The sequence below is a fragment of the Gymnoscopelus microlampas genome (genome assembly GCF_963454915.1).
Source record: "Gymnoscopelus microlampas genome assembly, chromosome: 1".
NCBI lineage: Eukaryota > Metazoa > Chordata > Actinopteri > Myctophiformes > Myctophidae > Gymnoscopelus > Gymnoscopelus microlampas.
The window spans coordinates 19,948,919-19,974,976 of NC_139962.1; the positions used below are offsets into that span (position 1 = coordinate 19,948,919).

Here is a 26,058-nt window from a genome sequence, read left to right on the forward strand (position 1 = left end):
GGAACAAAAAATCGATCCTTGGGCCTTTTATTTTTTTTACCTTACAGGCACTGCTGTTTGCTTACTAGTGAGAGAGTCCCCTGCTGTACTGTATGTGGTGCTGTTGTTGGCAAGGAGAGGGGGGACAGACCAATAAAGATACAAAGGTCTAAAGTCTTGGCTGACACGTGACTTACTGCTGGCTTTGGCAGAATACACTTCCCAAACTATCTATTTCATTCTGTCCTTCTCCTTCACGCACACCAGCATGCATGCAAACATACGCATATGTGCACGCGCACACAGAGACACAAACACAAACATACACGCGAGCACACACACAGTCTCACTTGTTGACCACTGGCTGATTTACACATTAGATCAGAGCCGGCAGGTACAAACAGGGGGTCTTTCATACTCACTCTGATGCTAAACCAGCACTGGTTACCAGAGTGTGTGTGTGTGTGTGTGTGTGTGTGTGTGTGTGTGTGTGGGGTGTGTGTGTGTGTGTGTGTGTGTGTGTGTGTGTGTGTGTGTGTGTGTGTGTGTGTGTGTGTGTGTGTGTGTGTGTGTGTGTGTGTGTGTGTGTGTGTGTGTGTGTGTGTGTGTGTGTGTGTGTGTGTGTGCGCCCGCGCGCCCGTGTGCGTGCGTGTTTGGCCACAAGTGCATATATATAGTACCTTTATTAGAAGGATAACCCCTTGAGATGTGTCATCTCATTTTAGAGAGGGTCCTTATGACAGAAATACAGAGAATTACAATAGACAAAACAGTACAACAGATACATCCATGCATACTGTACATAAACAGGACAAAACAAACTTGACAAAACAAAAACAAAACAAAACATAAGCTCTCCTGAAACTGGCCGCTCCCACCCCACCTGAATACCCCAAAAAATAACAGACTTCATGCATTAGTGATGTAAACATGTAAAGCTAAATGAGCAACAACAGGAGTAGCAGCTACAGACATTGCATACATGCACATGCGGTAACATGCAATGACATGCCCATGCAAATACACATAATACAAACATGCACATGCATCATGGAGATTAGATTGCAGTATATAACTCATAATTCACAGGAGACAGAAAACAATGATGCAGTAAATTCTTATTTAATATGCCCCCCACCCTTGTTTTTCTGTATGTCTGTTCCTTCCTTATGTCATCCGGTCTGTGAAGGGGCAGTTGTAGTCAGGTAGGCATAGTGTTTAGAAATGGTTCATCGTGCACCGTGCTTTCAGAAGCTGTTTGTGTGTGGACAGCAGGCTGCTTTTCTCACCGCCTACCAACACCACCCCATTCAGCATGTCCAGACATGGTGGTCATTTTGTCGCCAGGTTGGGAACCTGAGTATGACATAAGTTCAAAATGGTCATTCTATGTGTCTGTCTCCTCTTCTACCTTTTCTTGATATTTTCTTTCTCTATTTTTCTCTCTTTCTCCCTTGTTGTGTGATACTCTCTAGCATAGCAATAGCATGAACATAGTACAATATTCGTCTTGAGACTATCACCTGGCCAAAGATTTCTTTAATCAAGCACAGCTGTAAAATGACGTTTGCTTAAATTTTTCAGATGTGAACACTTTCTCTCACGTCTCAAACACAAGCCTATGCCATAAGTAGGAAGAGAAAGGGCTATTCACATACATAATAATTAGTGATGATAAAAAAGGCATTATGACTGTCTGTAGCATCGCCTATCGCTGCCTCTCATACATGCTGTAAAAGGTTTCTTTTTTCTTTTTACATACAGATATGTGAGTTTGTTAATGGGCTGTTAGGCTAACTCAGTCTCTGACCCAGCTCCAAGTTGGCACAGTCATGCCATGAGCTAAAATATACCTATTTAATGCCAATCAAATTCACAAGATTACCCTAATTTATTACCACCAACCAAGGTGTTCAAGGAATTAAACTATGCTCACTTGGATTTCGAGGTCAGCCATTCTTTTAGCTTAGTCTTATGCTGATACAAATGTAGCAGTCACACACTTATAGCCTTGTTATGATAAAATATGTCTTCTTCAGGGTGTGTACTGTGTAGGGGACATGCAAAGTACTTATAGAGAAGTTGGGACTTCAACTTCAAATTCAACCTAATTGTTACATCACAAGTTTACAGGAATATTAAGGTAATACATAAAACAGATTATTAGTTATCTTTTCTCTTTTGTAAAAAAAAAGCTCCCATCTTTCGCAGTTTTCCTTAAAGGGAAGAAGAATAGAAATAGAAGGAAAGAACAATATTGAAATATCACTGATATGAGTGCAGTGAGATATATAAATATAAGCAGGTCAGATATTTAAAAAAGACAATGGTATGAGGCAGATAAAATAGCAGCTAAATAAAATTAAACATATGGTAACAGATATGCAGTGATGTTTTTAAATATGTAAAAATACATAAGTAGGAAAAATACATTAGTATAGAAAGAAAACAAAACAAGACTAAATGAGTATTTAGGAGACAAAATAGAGAGGATTTTGCCAGAGTCAAATCATCATAATATCATCAAATCTTAACATAAACAGTCAAATACTCAAATACTAGGGGATAAACAGCTTAGTTCAAATACACTGTATTAGTCTATGAAATATGTCAGAGGAAGGGTTTTAATTCTAGAGAGACGCTGTACCCCTATTCAAATGCTCCGTATACAACTGGAAAGAAAATAACACACTACATAGTACAAATTCGGCTTCAGTTTGACACAACGAAGAGCCTTCTTTATTTAAAAACAAGAAACAATGAAGTGTGGGCTGACTCACTGTGTGTTCCTCCTCTGGTGTACAGCATACTTGGTTGGTGACTATACCTTCCATACCATCCTGTGAAGAACTGACTTCCATTGTGTGATTGAAGTCATAGAGGCCCTGACTCATTCTGTCTGTAGATGCAGACTGTTTTCTGTGGCCTATCAGATGTCACTGGATGGATCTCTCTTGTGGTTCACAGCCATTCAAAGCAGATGAATCACGTTAATAAAAGCCATGTTTGCGTTCCTCTGAGGTTGACTTGTTGGCATCAGAATGCTTTGAACCTGCAAGTACAGAAGCACCAAAGGTTTTTAGGTTTTTAATGACATCAAACACATTATAGTGTTCTTGCCATGTGCATCTCAACAAGCTCTCTTAAAGTTTTCATCCCTCCCTCTGCTTGTAATATACAAGCCTCTGCTTGTATATGTTACAAGCAGAAATCAGCTTGCACAGTGTTGCCGGGGTTATTGCACTGACAATGCATCACTTTGCGACGCATCAATCATAATGTTCAGGTTTCGGTACCCAGCATTGGCCGGGTTATTACGTGAGTGAAATACCCTCCCCCCTCTCTCTCTCTCTCTCTCTCTCTCTCTCTCTCTCTCTCTCTCTCTCTGAGAGAGAGAGAGAGAGGGAGAGAGAGAGAGACTCACTCGTGATACTTTGCTGTCTATTTGAAGGGGCCTTCAGCTAAATATTCACCTTCTCATTTGCTCAGTCAAGCTGCTGACTGACCCAATGCCTCAGTGACACATATCTCCCTCATATGTTTCAACAAGCATACATACAAGCGACCATGTGTGCGCAAGTGAGCACACACACGCACGCACGCACGCACGTACGCACACACACACACACACACACACACACACACACACACACACACACACACACACACACACACACACACACACACACACACACACACACACACACACACACACACACACACACACACACACACACACACACACACACACACACACGCAGATCACTCACAGATGGGAACAGTCTGGGAATGCAGAACGAGCAGAATAGGCTATGTGCAGGTAAAGCTTGGAGGCTTTAACAAATAAATCCATGTAGAGATCTGATCGTAGGAAAATCCTCAGTGTTGGTTAGTGATGTGTTATGGCCTACGTTTTGCAGCTTCCTAACAATTTAAACTGGTTATTTACCTAATGCCTTAATGATTAATGACAACTTCCTTTTACAATGACAGTGGATGGCCACACTCTGCCACTTTACAGAAAGGAAATGTATGTTGTGCCGATCCACCTTTACACCCAAAAAACACATTGTAGTAGGATATCAGTTGATTAAAGCCACATACATGAGTGAAACTTTTATGACAAAGGTTAAACCTACATGAATCGTTTAAGCTGACATTTCTATGTTGGAAATTGTAAGTGCCACTCTGCCACACAAAACTTTGTTTGTGTGAGGATCTATGTATTTACAGAATGCATGAAGAAAAGTTATGCCTCACACTGATCAATGTACTATTTATAGTCCTAGTCCACATCAATACTTCACATGAATGCGCCACTAAATACAACCATGCTACAACGAAAGATGTCGCCCTCTGGTGGAAAAAAACAGTATTCCACGCCTGTCTTCGAAGAGTGCATCTAAACTGGGACATGAATCAAGAGAATGTTCCTTTTTCCATTTATTTGCTTATTACCAGAAGCCTTGACCTTACCATAACTCACCACTGGATGAATTGCTTCGGTTAGTTAACTGGATCATCCTTCAGTATGGAAAATGAGAGCTGAGGCAATTAAGGAAGAAAGGAAGACAATTGGAGAGGATTGAAAAGCCTTTTAGACATGGAGTGGAATGCTCAGCTACTGTAGAATGAAATCGAAAGGGCTTTGGGATTGTTATAAAATTACCTAATACGTCTGAATTATGGCCAAGATTCCAAGCACTAAAACATCAGCTGTCAGTTTATTAGGTATGATCTAGCATTGTACCATGTAATGGGGTTAGGGGGTTGTAGATTGATGTATATACTAGAAGACCCTTTTAGTGTGATTGATACTGTCTCCCTAATTGAAAGCCATAGATGTTTTAGGTAGTCCCTTAACAATTGCATTTTAGGATCATCTCTCCAGACAAATTGGTTCAGATGTCATTGTTCCGGGAAATGAAGTCACAATGTAACCGTTTAAATGCTCAACGTCTTTAATGGATTTTCTAATGTTGGCTATTTTTATATCATTTCAGTTTTTATATATTTTCACCAACCAACCAACAGGCACGCACGCACCCACGTACGCACAAACACAAATTTCCCTGATGAGCCAGTGTCAGTGAGCTGTCGACAGAGAACAGATGCTTCTATGGTTGGACAGCTCTTCATGAGGGGTGTATAGTAGACATCACTGAACCCATCAATAAGGATAAGAAGCAGCCTGCAGGACCTCAATTCTTTTAAATTCATCATACATTTAATTTATACAGTGGCACTCACAACAAGTTGTCTCAAGAGACTTTACTTATAGAGCATGCCAAGACCATACATACTCTTACAGAGAGAGACTCAATACTTCCCAGATGCATTGAGCAATTGATTGATTGAATATTTTTATCAGGCAGAAATGTAAAAAACAGTACAAGTACAGTCAAAACACTTTGTCTAAAAGGTACGTCCAAATAAGTCCTTGCGGCCTAGACTCATGTTTCCATTGGGGTTCCTGGTATTACTGTGGCAAGAATACTGTCACACAATATGATCCTAGTAACACTGCTCCTTCTCAGGGACAGCTGCAGGTAATGCCACTGGAGCCTTAAGTCCATATACTACTACTTCTTAGCACTGCCCACCCTGCTCATCATCTCATCTGTATGAGAGCAACTGTAGTAAACAGTTTCCTGTATTTCTTTTTGTCATACTATATCTTTACTATATCTAAGTAAAGATGGCAGAACAGAGACACACAAACACACGTGTGAGACAATTACCTGGTTGCAAAAGAGGACATTCAGCTACCTAGCAAGACCAACAGTTATTCTTTAGTCTGCTGTGTTGGATAAAGGATAAACATATGGCTTGACCGTGTATGAGCAATGTGCAGAATTGTGGGCAATAGGTTAGGCATAGTCAGTGGTAGGGTCTATAATGTGAATTCCTGGAATGAAATGTTCATCTGCAATTTTCTGTAGTGGTCCTAGTATTAGTTTAAAGTGTACTGTAGTAAAGTAGCAAATCACATGACTGGTGATTGGTTAGCTACTTTTGCTTAAAAAAACTACAGTACACACTAGAATGCAAGGAAAACTAACTAACCAACTCATTTATTTGGGGCATTTGAACACTTGAATACACAGCCATAAGATTGTATGAGCTAGTTTTCAAGATTAGACCACACAACTATTTCTAATTCATAGTCACAAATGACTTTGACCTGCACAGTACCCAAATCACCAAATTACGCCAGTGAACGTAACCACAGTAATAATAATCCCATCCAGGCTTTACTATACAATGAAATTACAGTGAAATGATAATACATCCATAAACCTCTAGTGTTATAACAGTCATTTATTTAGGAATATTTTATTAGAAAAATGAAATGAACTATTGTGACAAAGGACAATTTTAACATTAAGTGAGACTGCATCATCTTTGTTGTATTTTGCTCTTCGTGTAGTCATTTAAGGGCTTGGAGCGCCGTAGCTTTGTTGGTTACAGCCTGCTGCACCCTCGCCCAACTGGGGAGACAAATATGCTTAATATATGGGTTCAGCTTTCAGATTAGTCTACGAGGAATTCTTTGAGGAATTTTGTTGAATATTGTGGACCCACCAAACCAACGTCTTCGGCCATGCATCGATCAACCGGGGGTCCACAACATGCCAACAACACTGTCCAAAAGTATGATAATCTTAATGACAATATGCAGTCACTTCTTGTATAGGGGGTATACTCAAATATCAAGCTGATTTCAGCTGTCAGCTACAGACAACAACCGCCTATCTCTACCACTCTAAGCTGGGTGGTGGCTTTTAAGGTGAAAATTACGATTAAATTGGATACAGCATGGTTTACTTCTAAGAGTCGTCTTTTGGGTAGAATTAAAGAGGAATGTTTGGCTCACTTAAAAACAATGAGATTAAGAGTTTTTGGTTGTAAGTACTGTGATACACTTCACTGTGTCCTCATCTAGTACCTTTGTTCATCTCCCACCCCCACCTTCTGTATCTTTCTCTTTTTCTCTATATGTCCTGAGGCTCACCCTGGGGTCTGACTGCTGGTGCAAGTCTGCAAGCTATTTACCTCCACACTTCCTCTTTTGGTGCAAAGTAATTTATTAATACTGCTGAGACAGCTAACTGATCTTCATGTTGGTGTTCCTCCATTAATGCACAAAGTACCATACCAGCATCGATACATATCACTGTCTAATCACAGGTTCAGTCATATCTATCTATCTATCTATCTATCTATCTATCTATCTATCTATCTATCTATCTATCTATCTATCTATATCTATCTATATATACATTTCTAAACCCAAAACCCCCCAAAAAAACCTGCCACTGTGTGGGACTAAACACAAAAACAACATATCAATGTCACTAACAAGACACGCCACAACGTGCAGAATTACTACGCGCAGTCTGTAGGCCACTTCATACTGCTCAGCACACATCTGCCCCCTCGCAGCATAATTAATTGCGGCCAACACAAACTCACAACATTACAGTCGGCCATGTTGTTCCTTAGCGTCATCGCCGACCACCGCCCAACCAGACCCAAGTGAGGTCAGACAACACACTCCATATTTGGGCATAGCTCCATTGGGAACATCTCCTATTATGGCTTTATATAACCGCCCAACGAGACCCAAGTGAGGTCAGACAACACACTCCATATTTGGGCATAGCTCCATTGGGAACATCTCCTATTATGGCTTTATATATTATAGAGACCAACAAACACAAAGCCCCGCGCAGCGGCTAGGGGGGAGGGGCGCGCAGCGCCCCGACCCTCTAGTATATAATATATATATATACATTTCTAAACCCAAAACCCCCCAAAAAAACCTGCCACTGTGTGGGACTAAACACAAAAACAACATATCAATGTCACTAACAAGACACGCCACAACGTGCAGAATTACTACGCGCAGTCTGTAGGCCACTTCATACTGCTCAGCACACATCTGCCCCCTCGCAGCATAATTAATTGCGGCCAACACAAACTCACAACATTACAGTCGGCCATGTTGTTCCTTAGCGTCATCGCCGACCACCGCCCAACGAGACCCAAGTGAGGTCAGACAACACACTCCATATTTGGGCATAGCTCCATTGGGAATCTCCTATTATGGCTTTATATATTATAGAGACCAACAAACACAAAGCACCGCGCAGCGGATAGGGGGGAGGGGCGCGCAGCGCCCCGACCTTCTAGTATCGTACATTATAATATGTAGGGTAGGGTAAGTGATTTTCTTTGGTTAAAATACATGTTAAATAGCTCTATATTCTGATGGTAATCATTGCTATAGAGTGTTTGTTCAGTAACATGAGTCTCCATGTTCTCTCTATGTTGAGATAGATGTCTATCTATCTCAAACAAGTTTCAGAACTGAAATGAATGGATTCCAGTGGCTTCCTCGGAACTCTAACAAACCACAGACAGAATGCTTTGGAAAATGGTTGGCAGTAATGTCAAGTACACTGTGAGTTGTTCTCAAAACTGTTCATGTCAAGGACCCAGATATTAATGTGTATTTGGGTGCAGACCCCCATCTGAAAATATTTTGAGCCAGGGACTCCCGTACAAGATTTGTGTAGCTAAAATGTTTAAAAAAAATATTCCAAAATGTGTCTTTTTTAAATAGCAGATCTAGAAGCTTACAACTTGTGAGCTTGTAGAGCAGCTATTTTGAAATAGCTGGTGTATAATACGGCTAATGTGGTTGCACTGGTTTGATGCTATATAAACAGATTTAGCTGGGGACCCTGGAACCCCCTCAAGGACCCCTTGGGGGTCCCTGGATCCCACTTTGAGAACCACTGCTTTAAAGGTTCTATGACATTAATTTTCATATTTTTTTTATTTTTTATGTTTTTTTGGGGGGTTTTATGACCTCAATTACACCCAAAAAGTCTGAACTTTGAACATTCAGTGGATTTTCTGTGGTCTGGGGTTTCTGAATAATTAGGCTGAAAAGTAATCTGAGCTTGGCCCTTCGACAGTGAGGTCACTGTCGATTAATCCCGCCCACTCTCCTCCTCGCCCCTATGCTTTCCTTTGGGGGGGCGGAGCAGAGGCGATGATTGACAGGCAAAATCCCTCACCAGCGACACCCGCAGGCAAAGATTTCTTCTTTGCCTGCGGTTTCATTGCAGTTGAAAAGGCTTTAGAAATGTGAGAGAAAAACACCTGCCATGGATCAATGGAGTGGACTTTTTTGTTAAAACTTTCTATACACGTTTGAAGGACCATGACAATTAGGACCATTTAATGTGTGGTAAAACTGAACGTCATGAAACCTTTAAGACAGCAGAACTATTGTTCTCTTTCCGTTTCCTTCTGATATGAAGTAGGTGTGATGGCTACTGGTTTGTGTGGCAGCCAATTCATACCAGTAAAGATTTTTTTTTACCCTTTCTTACACTCCTGATGATTATTTTTTTGTCTGTTGTTGTTAACCAAACTCTGCCGGTGACTTCATGATATTTTACTTCAAAAGAGAATGCAAAGGGAACAAATACATAACGAAACAGTAAAAAAAAGTGGTTATCACCCAATTATTCTTTGTGCAGTTTGACAGTTGGGATTAATTTACTTCCACAAAGGCAAACCACCCTAGAAGCACGCACCGTAATCCCTGTGTGACCCCTCACTCCCCCTGTAATGTTCACACACATCCAATGGTTGAAATCCATCCATGTAGTGTTGTAAAGTAGCTAAGAACATTTACTCAAGTACTGTACTGAAGTACAATTCTGAGGTATATTTTTTACTTTACTCGAGTATTTCCAATTTTCAGTATTTTTACCTCTACTCCACTACATCTCAGAGGTAAATATTGTACTGCAATTATTTGAAAACATTAGTTACTAGTTACTTTGTAGATTTTGATTATTATTACAAAACATACATTAACCACTTCAGCCCCTATATACATTTCGGCCATTTGAAAATAGCCGATCTACAAGCTCACAATGCGTCGCGAATTGTGAGCTTGTAGTTCGGCTATTTTCAATACATTTATACATTTGAAAGCTTGGGAAATGGGACCTTCTGCATAATGTATTACTTTTGGTACTTTAAGTACCTTTTGATACCAATACTATTGTACTTTTACTCAAGTAAATTTTGAATTCCGGACTTTTACTTGTTACTTGAGTATTTCTACATTGCAGTACTACATTCTTAAGTAAAAGAATGTAGTACTTTTTCCACCACTGCATGTAGCTTATTTGTCATCTCACTTATTTTTCTGTCTGTCTTTGTGTTGCCAACTGTTCTTTAGGCGGTAGTGGTTTGTTTCTCTTGTGCCTGTGACTATTTCAGTGTGGTTTCTATCTATTCTCTATTCCTAAATGTTTCTCTCACTCCCTAATCATCCCCCTACTCTTGGACACTCTCCATCAAAAGGACATATTTGTATTTTATTTAATATTTACCAGGTATTGCTCTGTTGGAGGACACAATATTGTCTCTCCTGCTGGTGCCTTGGTGTGTAAAGTTCTGTCTGCTTGAGGTGGACTGCCTGCAGGCATGCCAAACTATCCTCTGTTGAGCCTTCGAGATCTAGCTATTCGAGATCCCCTCACCAGGGGGGCATTCGGTCACGGTCAATCTCTCCGAGTCACTGCATACACTGTAAAATCTGGAGTGTCAATTTCATTTATAATTTTCCCCTCATGGGTCTATTTTTACACATTCATAGTTTAACCCATTAAGACCGGGAACGCATCTGTGTAATTTTTTGATTTTAGCTAAAAAATATATTATTTTACACTTCGGCTATTCGAAAATAGCAGATATACAAGCTCATAGCGCGGCACGAGTGCTGCGCTACGAGCTTGTAGATCTGCTATCTTTAAAAAATTGTGAAAATATGTGCAAATCTGTGAATATATATATATATTTTTTTGAAGCGACCATTTTTTTACTCAAATCTTTGCTTCTGGAGGGTCCCTGGAACCAAATATTTTGAAATGGGGGGTCCGCGGCCAAATATATATAATTTTGAGAACCACTTAGCAACATACGTTTTTTTAGAAAACTATTGGGATTTAGAAGACATTTTGTAGAATCGGCTTCAGGTCTTAATGGGTTAATTAATACTCTGTATTTTACTGCATAATATGCAGTTCTCAACATCTTAAACCCCCTACTGAGTGGCGCCCCTCCTCAGACCCCCCTATAGGCGGCTCTGAGCTTTCACCCTGGCCACTGCCCTACAACCCATGACAAGCACATGATGGTGTGGGAATTGCCGGCTTTTGGTTTTAACACTGCAGAAGAAAATGCATGAGACATTCTGTTTTGTGCTATTACGATGCAGTTGTCCCCTAGCCTGGTAAACCCCTCCCCTAGATTTCCGGAGGGAGGGTGGGTTTACCAGGCTAGTTGCCCCCCCCCCCCCCCCAGGATAATACTATGGCAAACCTGGTCACCATAATGTAGCTAAACAAACTCATTTACAGTATTTCGTTTAACCCCTATGTTAACGAAATGACACTGGGCATTAATTAGAATCCGTTTATTGGCCAGTATACAAGGAGTTTTACTTGGTCCATTGCTCTCAGACACATAGAAGTACTATGTATGTGAGCAACAGGTAAGAGTGAAAAGTATCAAATATAAGTATTGTGTATGGTATTTAAAAAGTGAGAAGAGAAGTGCATTGTAGCAGGTCACTCTGAGAGGAATGTTCATCATGTCTATTCCAACATTCTGTCGTCTAATCTCCATCCCAAATCAGCTTTACACTTGGTCCAGATTTGCTGGTGGCCAGTGGGAATATATTTTCTGATCCTGCCTCAGAGTAGCTTTCATAGTCCTGCTGTGAACATTAACGATGCCTGCTGCTGAATGTTTATCCTCCACTGGTTTTTGTGCACGTGCACACAGACATGCACACCCACACACAGAGCCGGATATTGCCTATAGAGGTGAATATACAATCCTGTGGAAATATGCTTGTGCGCCTTATGTGGCTGATGCAGTTGCCTGTATCTTTTTTCCTTTTACCTGATATTCACACAAAAACATCTTCATAAGCAGTCTGCCTTTTTTGTGTCAAATGCAGGCCCGCAAAAACATGCCAGGCTGACTCATTTTAAGTTGTTAGTAATAGCTTGAGCCTTCCCTCAAGAGTGCATTTGTTGGATGTTGAACTTGAAAGTGAAGCTCTCTTTTTGGGAAAGCTAAGTGTTTGTGTGGATGTGAACGCACCGGCAAGGCACACATAACAAGAGAGCAGAGGGGTTGACTGGGCGAATGTGCTTTCCTGTGAAGACTGACTGTGCGAAGGCCGGTTTATCTCCATCTCCTTTCTCATCTGTCTCCCAGCCTTTTCTCTCTCCAGACCCTCTTTTCATAGCATCTGCAGCCCTCTCCCCTGCCCATGCTGGCTGGGAATGAAGATGTCAGGATTCGCTACAGGCAATTTCTCCTTTCCATCTCCTCCACAGCAGGCGCAACACAGGGGGCTGCAGGCTTCTCTTCTCTTCTCTTCTCTTCTCTTCTCTTCTCTTCTCTTCTCTTCTCTTCTCTTCTCTTCTCTTCTCTTCTTTTCTCTTCTCTTCTCTTCTCTTCTCTTCTCTTCTCTTCTCTTCTCTTCTCTTCTCTTCTCTTCTCTTCTCTTCTCTTCTCTTCTCTTCTCTTCTCTTCTCTTCTCTTCTCTTTCTTCTCTCTCTCTCTCAAGTAGTAAGCAATGGAGAGAATACATTCCAGTAGTCTAAGCCAGTGGTTCTCAAACTTTTTCATGTCAAGGACCCCCAAATTGACACTTATTAGCCCGCGGACCCCCATTTCAAAAGATATGCCAGGGACCCCCATAAGAGAAGATTTTTTACGGCTCTAGCAGTGATTCTAATCCATTTTAATTTCAAGGACCCCCAGTTTGACATGCATTAGGGCTACAGACCCCCATTTAATGGCATTTATACCTCTGGGACCCCAATTCATATTGTAAAATCAATGTTAATTTAACTCTGAGAGTGTACAAATGGAACCAAATGGACCCGTTAGGGGTCCATTTGGTTCCATTAGTACACTCTCAGAGTTACAGACCCATAAGGGTCCATTTGGTTCCTGTCCATCATTTAGCTGGGTACCCCCTGGAACCCCCCTCAAGTACCCCTGGACCCCACTTTGAGAACCAATTGTCTAAGCACCCCATTGATGCCCCAATCCCCCTTCCACTCCCCCTGCTCCACAGATACCTTTGAGCTTCTGATGAAGAGGGCAGAGAATCACACCAACGCCCTCCTCCAGGAGTCCTACCGTCACATGGCGGGTCAGGCCTCGGGCCCCGTGCGGGAGCTGTTCACCGACATCAGTCTCTTTCTGCTGGGTTCGGAGCTCAGCATGGACGACCTGGTGCAGCGGTTCTTCGGCGCTCTCTTTCCATTGGTCTACAACCACCTGATCAACCCCGGCCTGACTGACATCGCACCAGGTCAGTGGTGTAAAGTAAAGTAACGAAGTAATGTACTTAAGTAAAATGTTGAGGTATTTGTACTTTTACTTGAGTATTTCCCATTTCCAATACTTTGACTTCTACTCCACTACATCTCAGAGGCAAAATATTGTACTTTTACTCCACTACAATTATTTAAAAACTTTAGTTACTAGTTGCTTTTCAGATATAAATTATGATATCATGAAACATACATTAACCACTTCAGCCCCATTTTATACTTAGGCTATTTGAAAATAGACGATCTGCAAGATCATTGTGAGCTTGTAGATCTGCTATTTTCATACATTTTAGTACTTTTACTTTTGGTACTTTAAGTACATTTTGATGCCAACACTTTTGTACTTTTACTCAAGTACCTTTTTTATTCTGGACTGTTATTGTAAAAGTATATTGCAGTGTTGGTACTTCTACTAAATTAAAGAATTTGAGTACTTTTCCCACCACTGCACCAGGTTATGCGGAATGCGTACGGTCGTCAAGCCGCGACTTGAAGCCCTTCGGCGCAACGCCCGGCATCCTGGCCAATCAAATCGCTCGTTCCGGAGTTTCGGGGAAGCTCCTGCTGCAGTCGCTGCACCTTGGCATCGAGGTTATCAACACCACGGACCACCTGCAGTTCAGCCGTGAGTGCAGGCGTGCCCTGCTCAAGATGCAGTATTGTCCTCACTGCCAGGTATGAAGACATGGTGTCACATGCATTCTGTATGATAACGAATAAAAAATATTACCAGGTTTTCCCCGTTTAACCCATTGAGACCTGGAACTGTGTCATTTTTAGATTTGAGCTAAAAAGCATTATTTTACACTTTAGGCTATTCAAAAATAGCAGATATACAAGCTCATAGCGCGGCACCGAGTGCCGCGCTACGAGCTTGTAGATCTGCTATTTTTGAAAAATCGTGAAAACGTGTGCAAATCTTTGAATATATATATTCTTTAAAGCGAACATTTTTAACCCGAATCGTTGCCTCTGGGGGTCCCTGGAACAAGATATTTTGATGGGCAATCTGCGCATGCCTGGGGGTAAGGTAAGGTAAGGCGCGTTCGAAAATACAGCCCTGAGCGGCAGTGAGCGCACTGGCCAATACAAACTAATAGGCGAGTGTGCTCCGGTGCGGAATTTCCAAACGCACCCATAGGCTTCCCCCCGCAGCTGCGCGGTCATATTCCTCTCATGTTTACTAACAGGAAACCTCCCTATACTGTGATTTTTTGTCCACACAGGGCCTAACCCAGTCTAAGCCCTGCATGGGCTACTGCCTCAATGTCATGCGTGGCTGTCTGGCAAGCATGGCAGAGATTGACGCCCACTGGAGAGAGTTCGTCCGCTCACTGGAAGGCTTGTCGGCGCGAATGCAGGGAGCACACGACTTAGAGCAAGTGCTTCTGGGAGTTCACATGCTGCTTCATGACGCCGTTGCACATGCTCAGAAGAATGGGCCCCGCCTCTCAGCACAGGTCAAATGTTTCATATTCAGAGTTGCAGTTTTTTGTCGTTTGTTAAATATTGATGTGGAGGGAGACTTTGTATTTAGTCTCTGTTTGTTGGCAGATAAAATGTGTCATTGTGGGAATAAAGCACTGTGTAGGCCAGCAGTTCAAGTGGTGATATGTCCATTCCATACTGTCAGAGAGGTATGTGGTGTAGTGTCCATGCATAAATGGCTTGAAATTGCATGTATCACACAACAACTGGCTGACTAAACTCGAGCAGACTAGGGCTCTCCATAAATACATCCCTGTGGGAAGCTCAAAGCCAGTCAGAGACTCAGTGGTCAAGCTACCAGCCAGAGCAGGACTCGCATCCAGACCCAGTCTGCAGCAAAGATTGTGCATTGCTCATTCCACAAAACTGCAGATGGATAGAACAGTCATTCCATGTACTGTCTGACTTGGTAATTCGCCTACAGGGTAAAATGTTGGTTATGGAATTGCTATGGTGTTGTGAACCTGAGCAATACAGTGTTGTGGGCTTTGTGGACTACATAAGGTATTATGATTCTCAGTAGATGTTTGGGCAGAAAAACAAAACAAAAAGGTTGACACCTAAAACAGTGGTCTATATGGTGAATGCTGGTGATTTTCAGATGCACGCTTAGGTGAGAATTATGACACATAATATTTTATAGGGTGAGGTATATATATATTTAAATATATATATCCTATATCAAAATTGGGTATGGGAGGGATCTGCCGGCAGAGCACCGTCCCATCATTATGACTCAGACGTAACCATAAACAAACCCGATACACCCATAGGCCCTGTCACTATGACTCAACAGGGTTCCCACGGGCATGAAATTCCTGGAAATATTTTGAAATCAGAAAAAAACAGTTTTGCAGGCCTGGAAAATGTTTGGATTTGTTTTTTTTGGGGGGGGGGGGGGGGGGGGGGGGCATTCAGATTCAAACCCTGGTCATCACGCTCACAAGGAACATAATGGTCTGTGTATACAGTATATGCATTTGTTTGCAGTTTATTACAGTCAGTGGTTCTATCCAAATCCAGTTCTATGGCTCATCCACTCTCTTCTTGGCCTCATCTTCCAATAAGTGTGCGAACTCTCTGTACGTACATCTGTAGTTCATGTATCTAGAGAACCGTTCGATCGACCGACCGACTTCAAATCCGGCGTCAAGTTTGTCGGATAGGCGGTTGTCCAGAACCGCTGATACGCCCATTGTACATTTAGACTCTGGCAGTGGCCCAAATAAGCCAATTGATTGCCATGGCAACCACAGTCTAAGCTTGATTTGGCAAATTCCCCACACCTGTCGAATTCTCCACACCTGCCATTATTTTGATTTGTTAGTCAGTCCACTTTTTACAGTCAGCTCGCACTCTTCAGACATTCTCCACACATTCTCCACAGACATTTACCACTGCACAAGGAATTTCTATATAGGCACTAAAGGGTGCGGCAGGCATTTGCATCGTTCCCAACTTGCATCGTTCCCGAGTAGGCCGGTACCGAACGGGCACCGGTCTAGTTTATTTAAATTAAGTCTTGTCTATAGACCTAAATAGAATTATTTGTTTATATTTAGCATTTCCAACTATAGTCTAGAATATCTGATTAAATGTATACCACATAAAATGGCATAAAATACTTGAGAATTCATTCTTTATAATGTGCTATTTATTGCACAATTCATAGATCATCATAAAACAGCTGTCTTGTCTGCTCAGGAAAGGACTACTGCTCAATCTTTGCTGCACTGATAATGTACTTTGGCTCTGTAGCTCCATCTAGTGGATGGCCACTCTCACTACTACTTGGACCGCTGAATATAGGGTGCCGTTCATATCATTTAGATGATGACACACGTTGGCCTAACTTTGGTGAAACAGATCTGTGACTCACCCTCCAACCATAAGGCAGAGATTAAATACGACGTGTGAGACCACACTTATTGCTGTCCCATAAAACTAAATTCTGATGTTTCTTTCCTTTGTGCTTTTTGGGTAACAGGTACATAAATTGTGTGGACCCCCAACCAGAAAGCCCGCACAGGCTGTCAGTGTACAGAATGGCATCCGCAGAGAATCCATCCCTCTTAAAGCTACCCTCCCAGAGACAGGGGACTCCCTTGCTGTCAAGAGGAAGTAAGTAGAGCAAAAACGTTCCCTCTTTCACAGGTATTGTGGGGTTGGGAGCGGGACTCTTATTGTGCTTATTTGATTTTCAAATTTTCAAATTAGATCAACAGCTTATTATGGCACCAGCAGCCTCTAATTCTTTAATGCTGGTTGTGTGTGCTTTTGCAGGGAGTTTCTGAACAGTCTGCGCCTCTACCGTACATACTATGGCGGCCTGTCAGATCAGCTGTGTGTGAGTGAGCTGGCCTCTGGGGATGGACTCTCCTGCTGGAATGGAGCTGATATTGTCAAGAGGTTAGATTGGAAGACACTTAACATCAGTTACTTTTTGGCAGAGACAATTTTACACTTTACCTCCCATACTGAGGCTAATAACTAGTCTAAGAGACACTCAAAAAACAACACACACACACACACACACACACACACACACACACACACACACACACACACACACACACACACACACCCACACACCCACACACACACACACACACACACACACACACACACACACACACACACACACACACACACAAGCACACACACACACACACACACACACACACACACACACACACACACACACACACACACACACACACAAGCACACACACATTCCCCTGCTCGTATATCCTGCCACCACAAATTAGCTGACACTGATGGAGAATTCATCCATAGATCTTTGATACAAATGAGTGTGTGAGCAGCCGACAAGCAAGCCTCTTTCATAGTATTAGATGGCTGTGATCCGTTGCATCACAGCATCTCTGTGCGATTCATACTTTGTTGCTTGGCGGTGTTGCTCGTCAAAAATAGACGACCCACAAGCTCACAACGCGGCGTGAATGTGACCCGTTGTGAACTTGTAGGTCTGCTATTTTCTCTGTGCGATACCGTGGTGCGGCTGATCATAGATTTGGCTTTACCTGTGCTGTCATCACTCAAGGACCTCCTCATATATCCTCAGTCGGTGGTATTTCCTCCTAAGTGTCAGCTGCTGTCAGCGCTGTTGGAATGACAGGTGGGCCTATATTTCAAAGTGAGTGGGGTTTGGAGTCACCATATTGGGTTAGGGTCCACCAGTAAAAGATGACAGGTCTATTGATATGGCTTTCACAGCTGTTATATGAAGGAGGGGGTGGGCAAGGTCTGTAGTGTCACTCCCGCCCCTCTCAAAAGTCAGATGAATTTGCAGGACACTATTCTACTCGATACCGGGTGAAATCTAGAGTGTTTATTTTAGAGTGATTCTCAGAGTCAAACACTCTGGATTTTACTGTACTACACAACTGTTGGCAAAAAAAATCAATGAAGTATTTCATATTTTCTTAGCGATTATTCTATCGATTACTATTCCGATTAATCGAATAAGGTTTTGTTTTGTCCCTAAGTGACGTGGAGTATTTTAGTTTTGCATTCAGTTCTTAATAGTAGGGATGCGGATGCACAATACAAAAATTCATGGCTGATACCGATGTTTAACAATTTGTCCGGTAGCTGATTATTTAGATTTTGTTGTTATTTGTTCATTCCCCCTTTTACGTCAGGGAAATAATTTAATCTTCATTATGAAAAGAAATAACCTAATGGATCTAATCAGAATCTGCAGCTTGGTAGGCTGCAGATAACCAACACACCAACATAGTGCAGCATTGATGCGTCACAACAACAGATACATTTTGTCCACTGCCATTGGTGAAGGTCAACCGATATGCTGATGGCAGTCAATGAGGCAAATATCGTCCGATACCGATACGTGTGATATATATCAGGGCATCCCTATTTAATCCATTAAGACCTGAAGAGACCTGAGAGCCATCTTCTAGATCCTTTTTAAAAAAAACTTATGTTACTATGTCAGTGGTTCTCAAACTTTTCATGTCAAGGACCCCCACAATGATATGTAATCGGCCGCGGGCCCCCATCTCAAAATATTTTGTTCCAGGGACCCCCCAGAAGCAAAGATTTGAGTTATAAATGTTGGCTTATATATATATTAAAAAATGTTCACGATTTTTCGAAAATAGCAGATCTACAAGCTCATAGTGCGGCACTCGGTGCCGCACTATGAGCTTGTATATCTGCTATTTTTGAATAGTCAAAGTGTAAAATAATGCTTTTTAGCTCAAATAAAAAAATGACACAGATGCGTTCCAGGTCTTATTGGGTTAAAAGTACGTTTTTATTAAAAAAAGATTTTCTTTTTATCCCACGATTTTGTAACCCACATTTTTTCACCCAGTGCCAATTGCCTATGTAATCCTGGGCACTACCTACCCTCTGCCAGCCTAGGGAGAGCCCAAGCTGAAGCTCATGCCTCCTTCAATGCATGAGGAGCAAGCAGGCCGCTTCTTATCACCCGACAGGGGGGAGTTTCCCTGGTTGGACATAGCGCGTGGAAGGAACACGTTATTCCTACTAGTTCCCTTCTCCTCCATCAGGCGCCTCGGCTGACCAGGGGGAGGCAGTATAGTGACCAGGATTACTACATGTTTTTGTGAGGGTATTAACTACCCTAGGAGACACGGGGAGAACATGCAAACTCCACACAGAGTAGGCCCTTTCACCAACCCCACCTAGGGTATGGGCGCCGATGACGTGGAGGAGAGAACACGCCCCCAGCGCCCACAGCGTCCCTGGCGGGAATCGAACCCAGGACCTTCTAGCTGTGAGGCGACAGCGCTACCGACTGCGCCACCGTGCCCCCAAAAAGATTTTCGATCAGAAGGGACACTACACTGTATCCATACAGAGCAGAAACATACAGCATAGAATTCCATAAATTAGAAAATAAATGTTTAAGAAGTAGTGAAAATAGCTGATCTACAAGCTCACAATGCGTCGCATGCATTGCCAATGCGTGGTGAGCTTGTAGATCTGCTATTTTCTCTAGCTTGTGTCCTGGGGAGACATCAAATTTCTCTTTTGGGTCTAGAGCTAAAAGGTTTGGGAACCACTGGCATAGACAATATGTCAGAATCCCCCCCAGAACAAAGTTCCACAGTATTCACAGTACACAAATACCTATAATGTGCAAATAATGACACTATGTGTAAATAAGTACACGATAGTACCCAGTATGTCAGTTGTTCTCGTTGCTTAACCCATTAAGACGGGGAACGTGTCAAATCTGTGTAATTTTTTCTTTGGCTATTCAAAAATAGCAGATATACAAGCTCGCTATGAGCTTGTAGATCTGCTATTTATTTTTTGATCGTGGAAAATTTGTGAAAATCTTTGAATATATATACTGTATATGTGTATTAAAGCAAACTCTGGTCTGTGCTTCTGGAGGTCCCTGGAACAAGTGCAACATATTTTGAGATGGGGGTCCACGGCCAAATACATACATTTTGGGGGTCCTTGACATGGAAAAGTTGGAGCACCACTGATATAGTAACATACTTTGGATTTAGAAAACAGTATTTAGATACAGTATGTATTTGGCCGTAGACCCCCATCTCAAAATGCTTTGTTCCAGAGACCCCCAGAAGCAAATATTTACAGTTACAGAGTTACAAATGTTCGCTTTAAAAAAAAAAAAATACTATATATTCAAAGATTTGCACAAATGTTCATGATTTTTCAAAAGAAATAGCAGATCTACAAGCTATGCTATGAGCTTGTATAGCTGCTATTTTTGAATAGTCAAAGAAATCTAAAAATGACACCGATGCGTTCCCAGATTGAATGGGTTACTTTATCCTTGTTGTCTTCCTGCTGAGGAGTGATTTTCCATTACCAAGGGATGAGCCCACACGGTGGGGAGAACAGAGACGTTGTATAGAACCTGAAGGAGAACTGCAGAGGCAGGTTAGCAGGCAGCAAACTGTCCATCATCTCTGCCAGGCGTCCCAGGGAGTTTGTTTTATAGACTGTGGGCTGTGTCTTAGTTCTACAACTTTCCTTCCTCTAGGCATCCTTCCTTCGTAGGCAGTAACATGAAAGAGGCACATTGTCTCGGGGCAGGTGTTCATGTTGTGCCTCTGACAACTTTTATTTGTTTAGGCCAATTATGCTGAATTTATTCTCCATCGTACGGCGATGTCGTGCCTTACGACAGATATACGAGCTCACATCGTGTCGCACCGTGACGCATCACAACACGTTGTGAGCTACCACATGCTTGATACGCCGCCGTACGCCGGTGTCGCGCGCCAAAAATAGCAGATCTGCAAGTGCAGCGCTTGTAGAGCTGCTATTTTGAGTAGGCTTTTGGCATCACCAAGATCAGTGGGGGAAAAAAAAAAACGAAAACATGAGGAGACGATTGAGATGCGTTCCTGCGGCTTAGTTGATTTCCTGTCGAGCTACAGCTCTGTTGATTTCTATTAGCCCAGAAGCCTACATTACAGTCTTGACGTCGACACAGGCTCAGACGAAGGCAATAAATAACCTCCTGCCTGCAGGTCATAACCCGACACCCATAGGGAGAGAGTGGAATAAAACACACTGCCGGATGACGGCTGATTTACAGAAGCATGCAGAGGCTTCAGAGACCTGAAACGATTGGTTCAGTGTGTGTGTGTGTGTGTGTGTGTGTGTGTGTGTGTGTGTGTGTGTGTGTGTGTGTGTGTGTGTGTGTGTGTGTGTGTGTGTGTGTGTGTGTGTGTGTGTGTGTGTGTGTGTGTGTGTGTGTGTGTGTAGGGGTGTGTGTGTGTGTGTGTGTGTGTGTGTGTGTGTGTGTGTTTTTTTTGTTTTTGTCCATGCCCGTGTGGTTGCCTTTATATAGTAGCCCTTTGTGTGCACTGCAGCAAATTGTTTTAGGTTCTTAAAGTCGTATTGAGTCTGCACCAGAGCTTAGTATTTGTTTTTCTTAATAAAGGGGACGAAAAGAAAACATGCCACAGGAGCCAGAGGGATTAAGGTAGATTTAATGCACATCCACATCTGGGTCCACGGTAAACAAAGAGATAAAGAACAATCAGATAAGATCAAAGACAAGAGAGCAAACCCAGTAAAACCCATAGTGTTCATTTAACTCTGAGAGTGTAATGTTTATTTATGGGAGGAACACGTTCTGTTGAGTTTGACTTTCATGCCTTCGTTGAGCAGACAAAAGGACATATTAAAAGGTCTAAATGTCCTCTGGACTGGACAGTTGTAGAGATGACATGAAATGTGGATGCCCTTTTGGTTGGGGACGATGTCCCTGTCAGAGCAGAAAGGTTAGCACATTCCCACATGTTCATGTCCACCTCTGCCATGGATACACATGGAATAGCTGGCAGGTTGCCATCAGCTGCCTACTCTATCACCACGCGCGCACGCACAGACACACATGCACGCACAGTCGCACACACGATTGTACACTTAAATCCTGAGTGTAGTGTTTAACTATGAGACTGTTCAAAAATGTATTTGTACACTCAGAGTTAAATTAACCCTTTGTTTTACTGTGTAGGATAGGCCAGACTTGAAACCACTATTTCATCAACCATATTTTTTCTATCATGTGTCATGGTATTTGAGTCATGGAACCAGGGTACATTTTTGCTGCTAGCACAGTTAGCACATATTTAGTTGACAGTTACCTCGCTTCCTGCATGAGAGCAAGCTGGCAGCTGCAGTTCAGAATGACTTTAACTGATATAGCCCCCTTCCTGCGCCCTCAGCCAATGAGAAGCCCCCACGCCATCACCAGAAGGGATGTATGCATGGTGTCGTTAAAAAGCCACAGCCTCAACAAGTGTGATGCTATGTTTTATTCATGATGATCTCTGGTGGGGGCCCTGTAATTCATCCCCACCTGCAATCTGTCTCGCGGCTGGTAGCGCACACCAGGTGTTTGGTGGTCTGTTTATATTTTCAAAGTGCCTCTTTCTAATTGGGTACAACACATTTTTTATTTTCATTTCCCTGATAATAAGGTAACTGACCTTGTGTGCCATTTGCATTTAATATGCAATCTGCTGCTCAGGAGATGAAAACATTCAATATGTCTCTTAGACGGCCACGGAGAGAGAGAGTGGTCTGCACGTGGCCTTTTGGTTTAATGACCCACCCTTTAACACTGATTTGACTGTCTGAGCCTTCCATTGTATTTCATGACTATAGACAGATACAATGCATATTATTCAGCCTCTGTGACCAGATATTTATTCAGTGAATATGGGTCAGCTTCATGTTGTATTCTGCTCTATTCAGTTCAGTTTTGTTCCCACTCTACTCTACTCTACTCTACTCTACTCTATTTTGTTCTATTTTATTCTGTTCTGTTTTGTTCTATTTCAATCTATTTTATTCTATACTATTATGTTCTGTTTTGTTCTATTTTATTTTATTCTCTTCTGTTTTGTTTTTTGTGCTGTTCTGATTCCTTGCGGAGGTAATTTAGATTGGTTTAATTGAAGTGACAGCTTTTAAGCTCCTGCTAATAGCAATCAATTGAAGATGCAGCAAGAGCTTAAGATTACCTCTTAGTTAATCTCATGCCATGGGGAGCATACTTAATTTGACGGTGTCCTCCAGGGTGCCTGTGCTCCAACAGAGTACACTACATTGAATTCTATAGCCCAGCATATTCATGATATTATCAAGTTTGTGGTAATAAATAAGAAATGTTTTTCTTGTAGACCTGTTACAACATAGTCATCGCTTAATCCCAACAAATTAGTTGGCTAGTTTAAAGTTGAAAATTTGATTTATAATCGTGATTACTGCAGTCATTTTTATTTACATGTGATTCTGCCTAAAAGTTCATTTAGGGTTGTAGTACCTGTTTCTCACCAGCAAGGGGCACTCAATACATTTTGTTACATCAATTTACCAAGCCACTTTTACTGCCCATTCGAGATGATGCACTGTTGTAATTTAAAAAGGAGAAGAATAACCCTTTAAGCAGACCCAGTCGCATATATAATGCATTACTGTCCTCTTTGTCACCCTCAATAGAGTGAGTGTGTAATTAAGTGAGAAAATGCACTTGACATAGAGAAAGACACTTTAATTCAAATAAGAATGTTAGCTATACCTCAAAATGACATAAACAAAATCATAGTCATCTATACATACTCAGCTAAGATTTTTAAACACACTGGGAAACAAATGTGAAATTCCTGTCTCTTGTCCTGGGACCAGGCCCCATAGAAATGCAGTGCTACCTTTGCCATAAGAACTCATGTGGGGAAATAGGCTTACAACTCATTTTGGACTCCTGGTCCATTGTTTAAAAAACAGTGCGGTAAAAACAACAAGAAGCACCCTAAGTCCATAGACAATAAAGCTAGAGAGAGAGAGAGAGAGAGAGAGAGAGAGAGAGAGAGAGAGAGAGAGAGAGAGAGAGAGAGAGAGAGAGAGAGAGAGAGAGAGAGAGAGAGAGAGAGAGAGAGAGAGAGAGAGAGAGAGAGAGAGAGAGAGAGAGAGAGAGAGAGAGAGAGAGAGCGCGCGAGAGAGAGGGGGAGAGGAGAGGGGGGGGGCAGATTGTCAGAATGCGAAGCAGATTGCTGTGTTTCCTTTTTAGAGAGTGAGAGAGAGAAAGAGAGAGAGAGAGAGAGAGAGAGAGAGAGAGAGAGAGAGAGAGAGAGAGAGAGAGAGAGAGAGAGAGAGAGAGAGAGAGAGAGAGAGAGAGAGAGAGAGAGAGAGAGAGAGAGAGAGAGAGAGAGAGAGAGAGAGAAAGGGGAGGAGAGGAGAGGAAGCGGATGTTCTGAAGACAGAGCTCTACTGTACTGCGACAGCTGCCCACTGCAGATAACCACAAAACCACTGGAGCACTTGAGGTCTGGGAGCTGCATGGCTAGAGTTCCACTCCAACATGACCTTATATCCGTCTGGGTTTAGACCTTGGGCTTGGTCAGAGTACCACTCCCTGACGATTAGTCCAAGTGACAGAGAGGAGACCCTGTGTGGCTGACTGAGCGCAGTTCAAAAGCACTCCTGTTGCATATGCCTGTGTGTGTGTGTGCGTGGAGTACCGGGCCATTTTGTTATTGCACATCATCGCACTGAATGCGAAAATCATATTTGATTTATTAGTTCTCAGATTTGCTGTCGACGTTCCAGGTGATGGCCCAGTGACTCCTAGCCGCGGCCAGGGAGAGCAGCCTGGTTAAGTGCAGTCACACTTTGAAATGGCTGAAGAGGAGATGTTATTGTGCGATGCTTGTTTGTGTGAGTGATGTGTGTTTTCGTCTTCCTGCCTCTGTGTTTCAGTGAGCATAATCCATTTACTTCACAAGTACATAATTCCCCCCACCCTGTGTTGGAACTCTGTCCCCAGCATCTGGAGCAGATTGTGGCTCTGTAGTTTGCCAGGTCACTGGACATTCATATTACATGCCTTATTGTCTTACTGACAGGGGTGTGCACTGGTCGCTTCACGCAACACCAGGGCATCCCGCCATTTTTTTGGGCAGGATCACGCGCATGCACGCACATGCACAGATGTGTCCTCACTCCTCACATACACGGTATATAAGCAATACAGCATTTTGGCTACAGTACTGCTGCTGCCAGTATCCTATCTGTACGCAACAAGAATGTCTCAGCCACCGTCGAAGAAGAGAAAGATACTCGTTCAAAGCAAACTTTTTTGTTTCAGCTGCTATAATTCAAGGCATTCCTTGAGAAGATTTACAAAGGATACAATTAAGCTAAAAACTAGTCATTTCCTATACAAACATTAAAATAGCGTTCCGCCAGTTAAACAAATCACCATTACACCCCTGCTTACTGATTACTGATGAACTGTGTGAACACACCCTCACCCTGGTGTGATATCATTCTGACTTGTTGACTATGCACACTGTCTGGTCCCCACAGAGCACTTCCCTCAGTACTCAGATATAACTCAGTCCACTGAAAATAGGCAGGAGAGTGGTGGAAAGAATTTTGAGTGTGTGTGCAGACAAAAAGTGGGAGCAGAGGTGCAGCATTCAGCGAGAAAGCGAAAAACAGGACTTTTTGAGAATTAGGCCATTTAGAAATACTGCCACAAAGTTATAAAGATCAGAGACTGACTAACAATCCAATTTAATAGGCACAGGAGTGTACTAATACTGTAGCTGTATTTCACCTTTTT

The 26,058-nt window shown here is 42.3% G+C and overlaps 1 protein-coding gene across 2 annotated transcripts in view; it reads left to right on the forward strand.

Moving 5' to 3' along the window:
* gpc5a (glypican 5a) overlaps nt 1-26,058 on the forward strand; it is a 118,559-nt gene that overhangs the window by 20,847 nt on the left and 71,654 nt on the right. For both annotated transcript variants that reach the window (XM_084057973.1, XM_084057974.1), the window contains exons 3-7: nt 13,172-13,411; nt 13,888-14,108; nt 14,660-14,893; nt 16,909-17,042; nt 17,205-17,330. In XM_084057973.1, the coding sequence (XP_083914099.1) occupies nt 13,172-13,411; nt 13,888-14,108; nt 14,660-14,893; nt 16,909-17,042; nt 17,205-17,330 (955 nt within the window). The remainder of the gene's footprint in view (nt 1-13,171; nt 13,412-13,887; nt 14,109-14,659; nt 14,894-16,908; nt 17,043-17,204; nt 17,331-26,058) is intronic.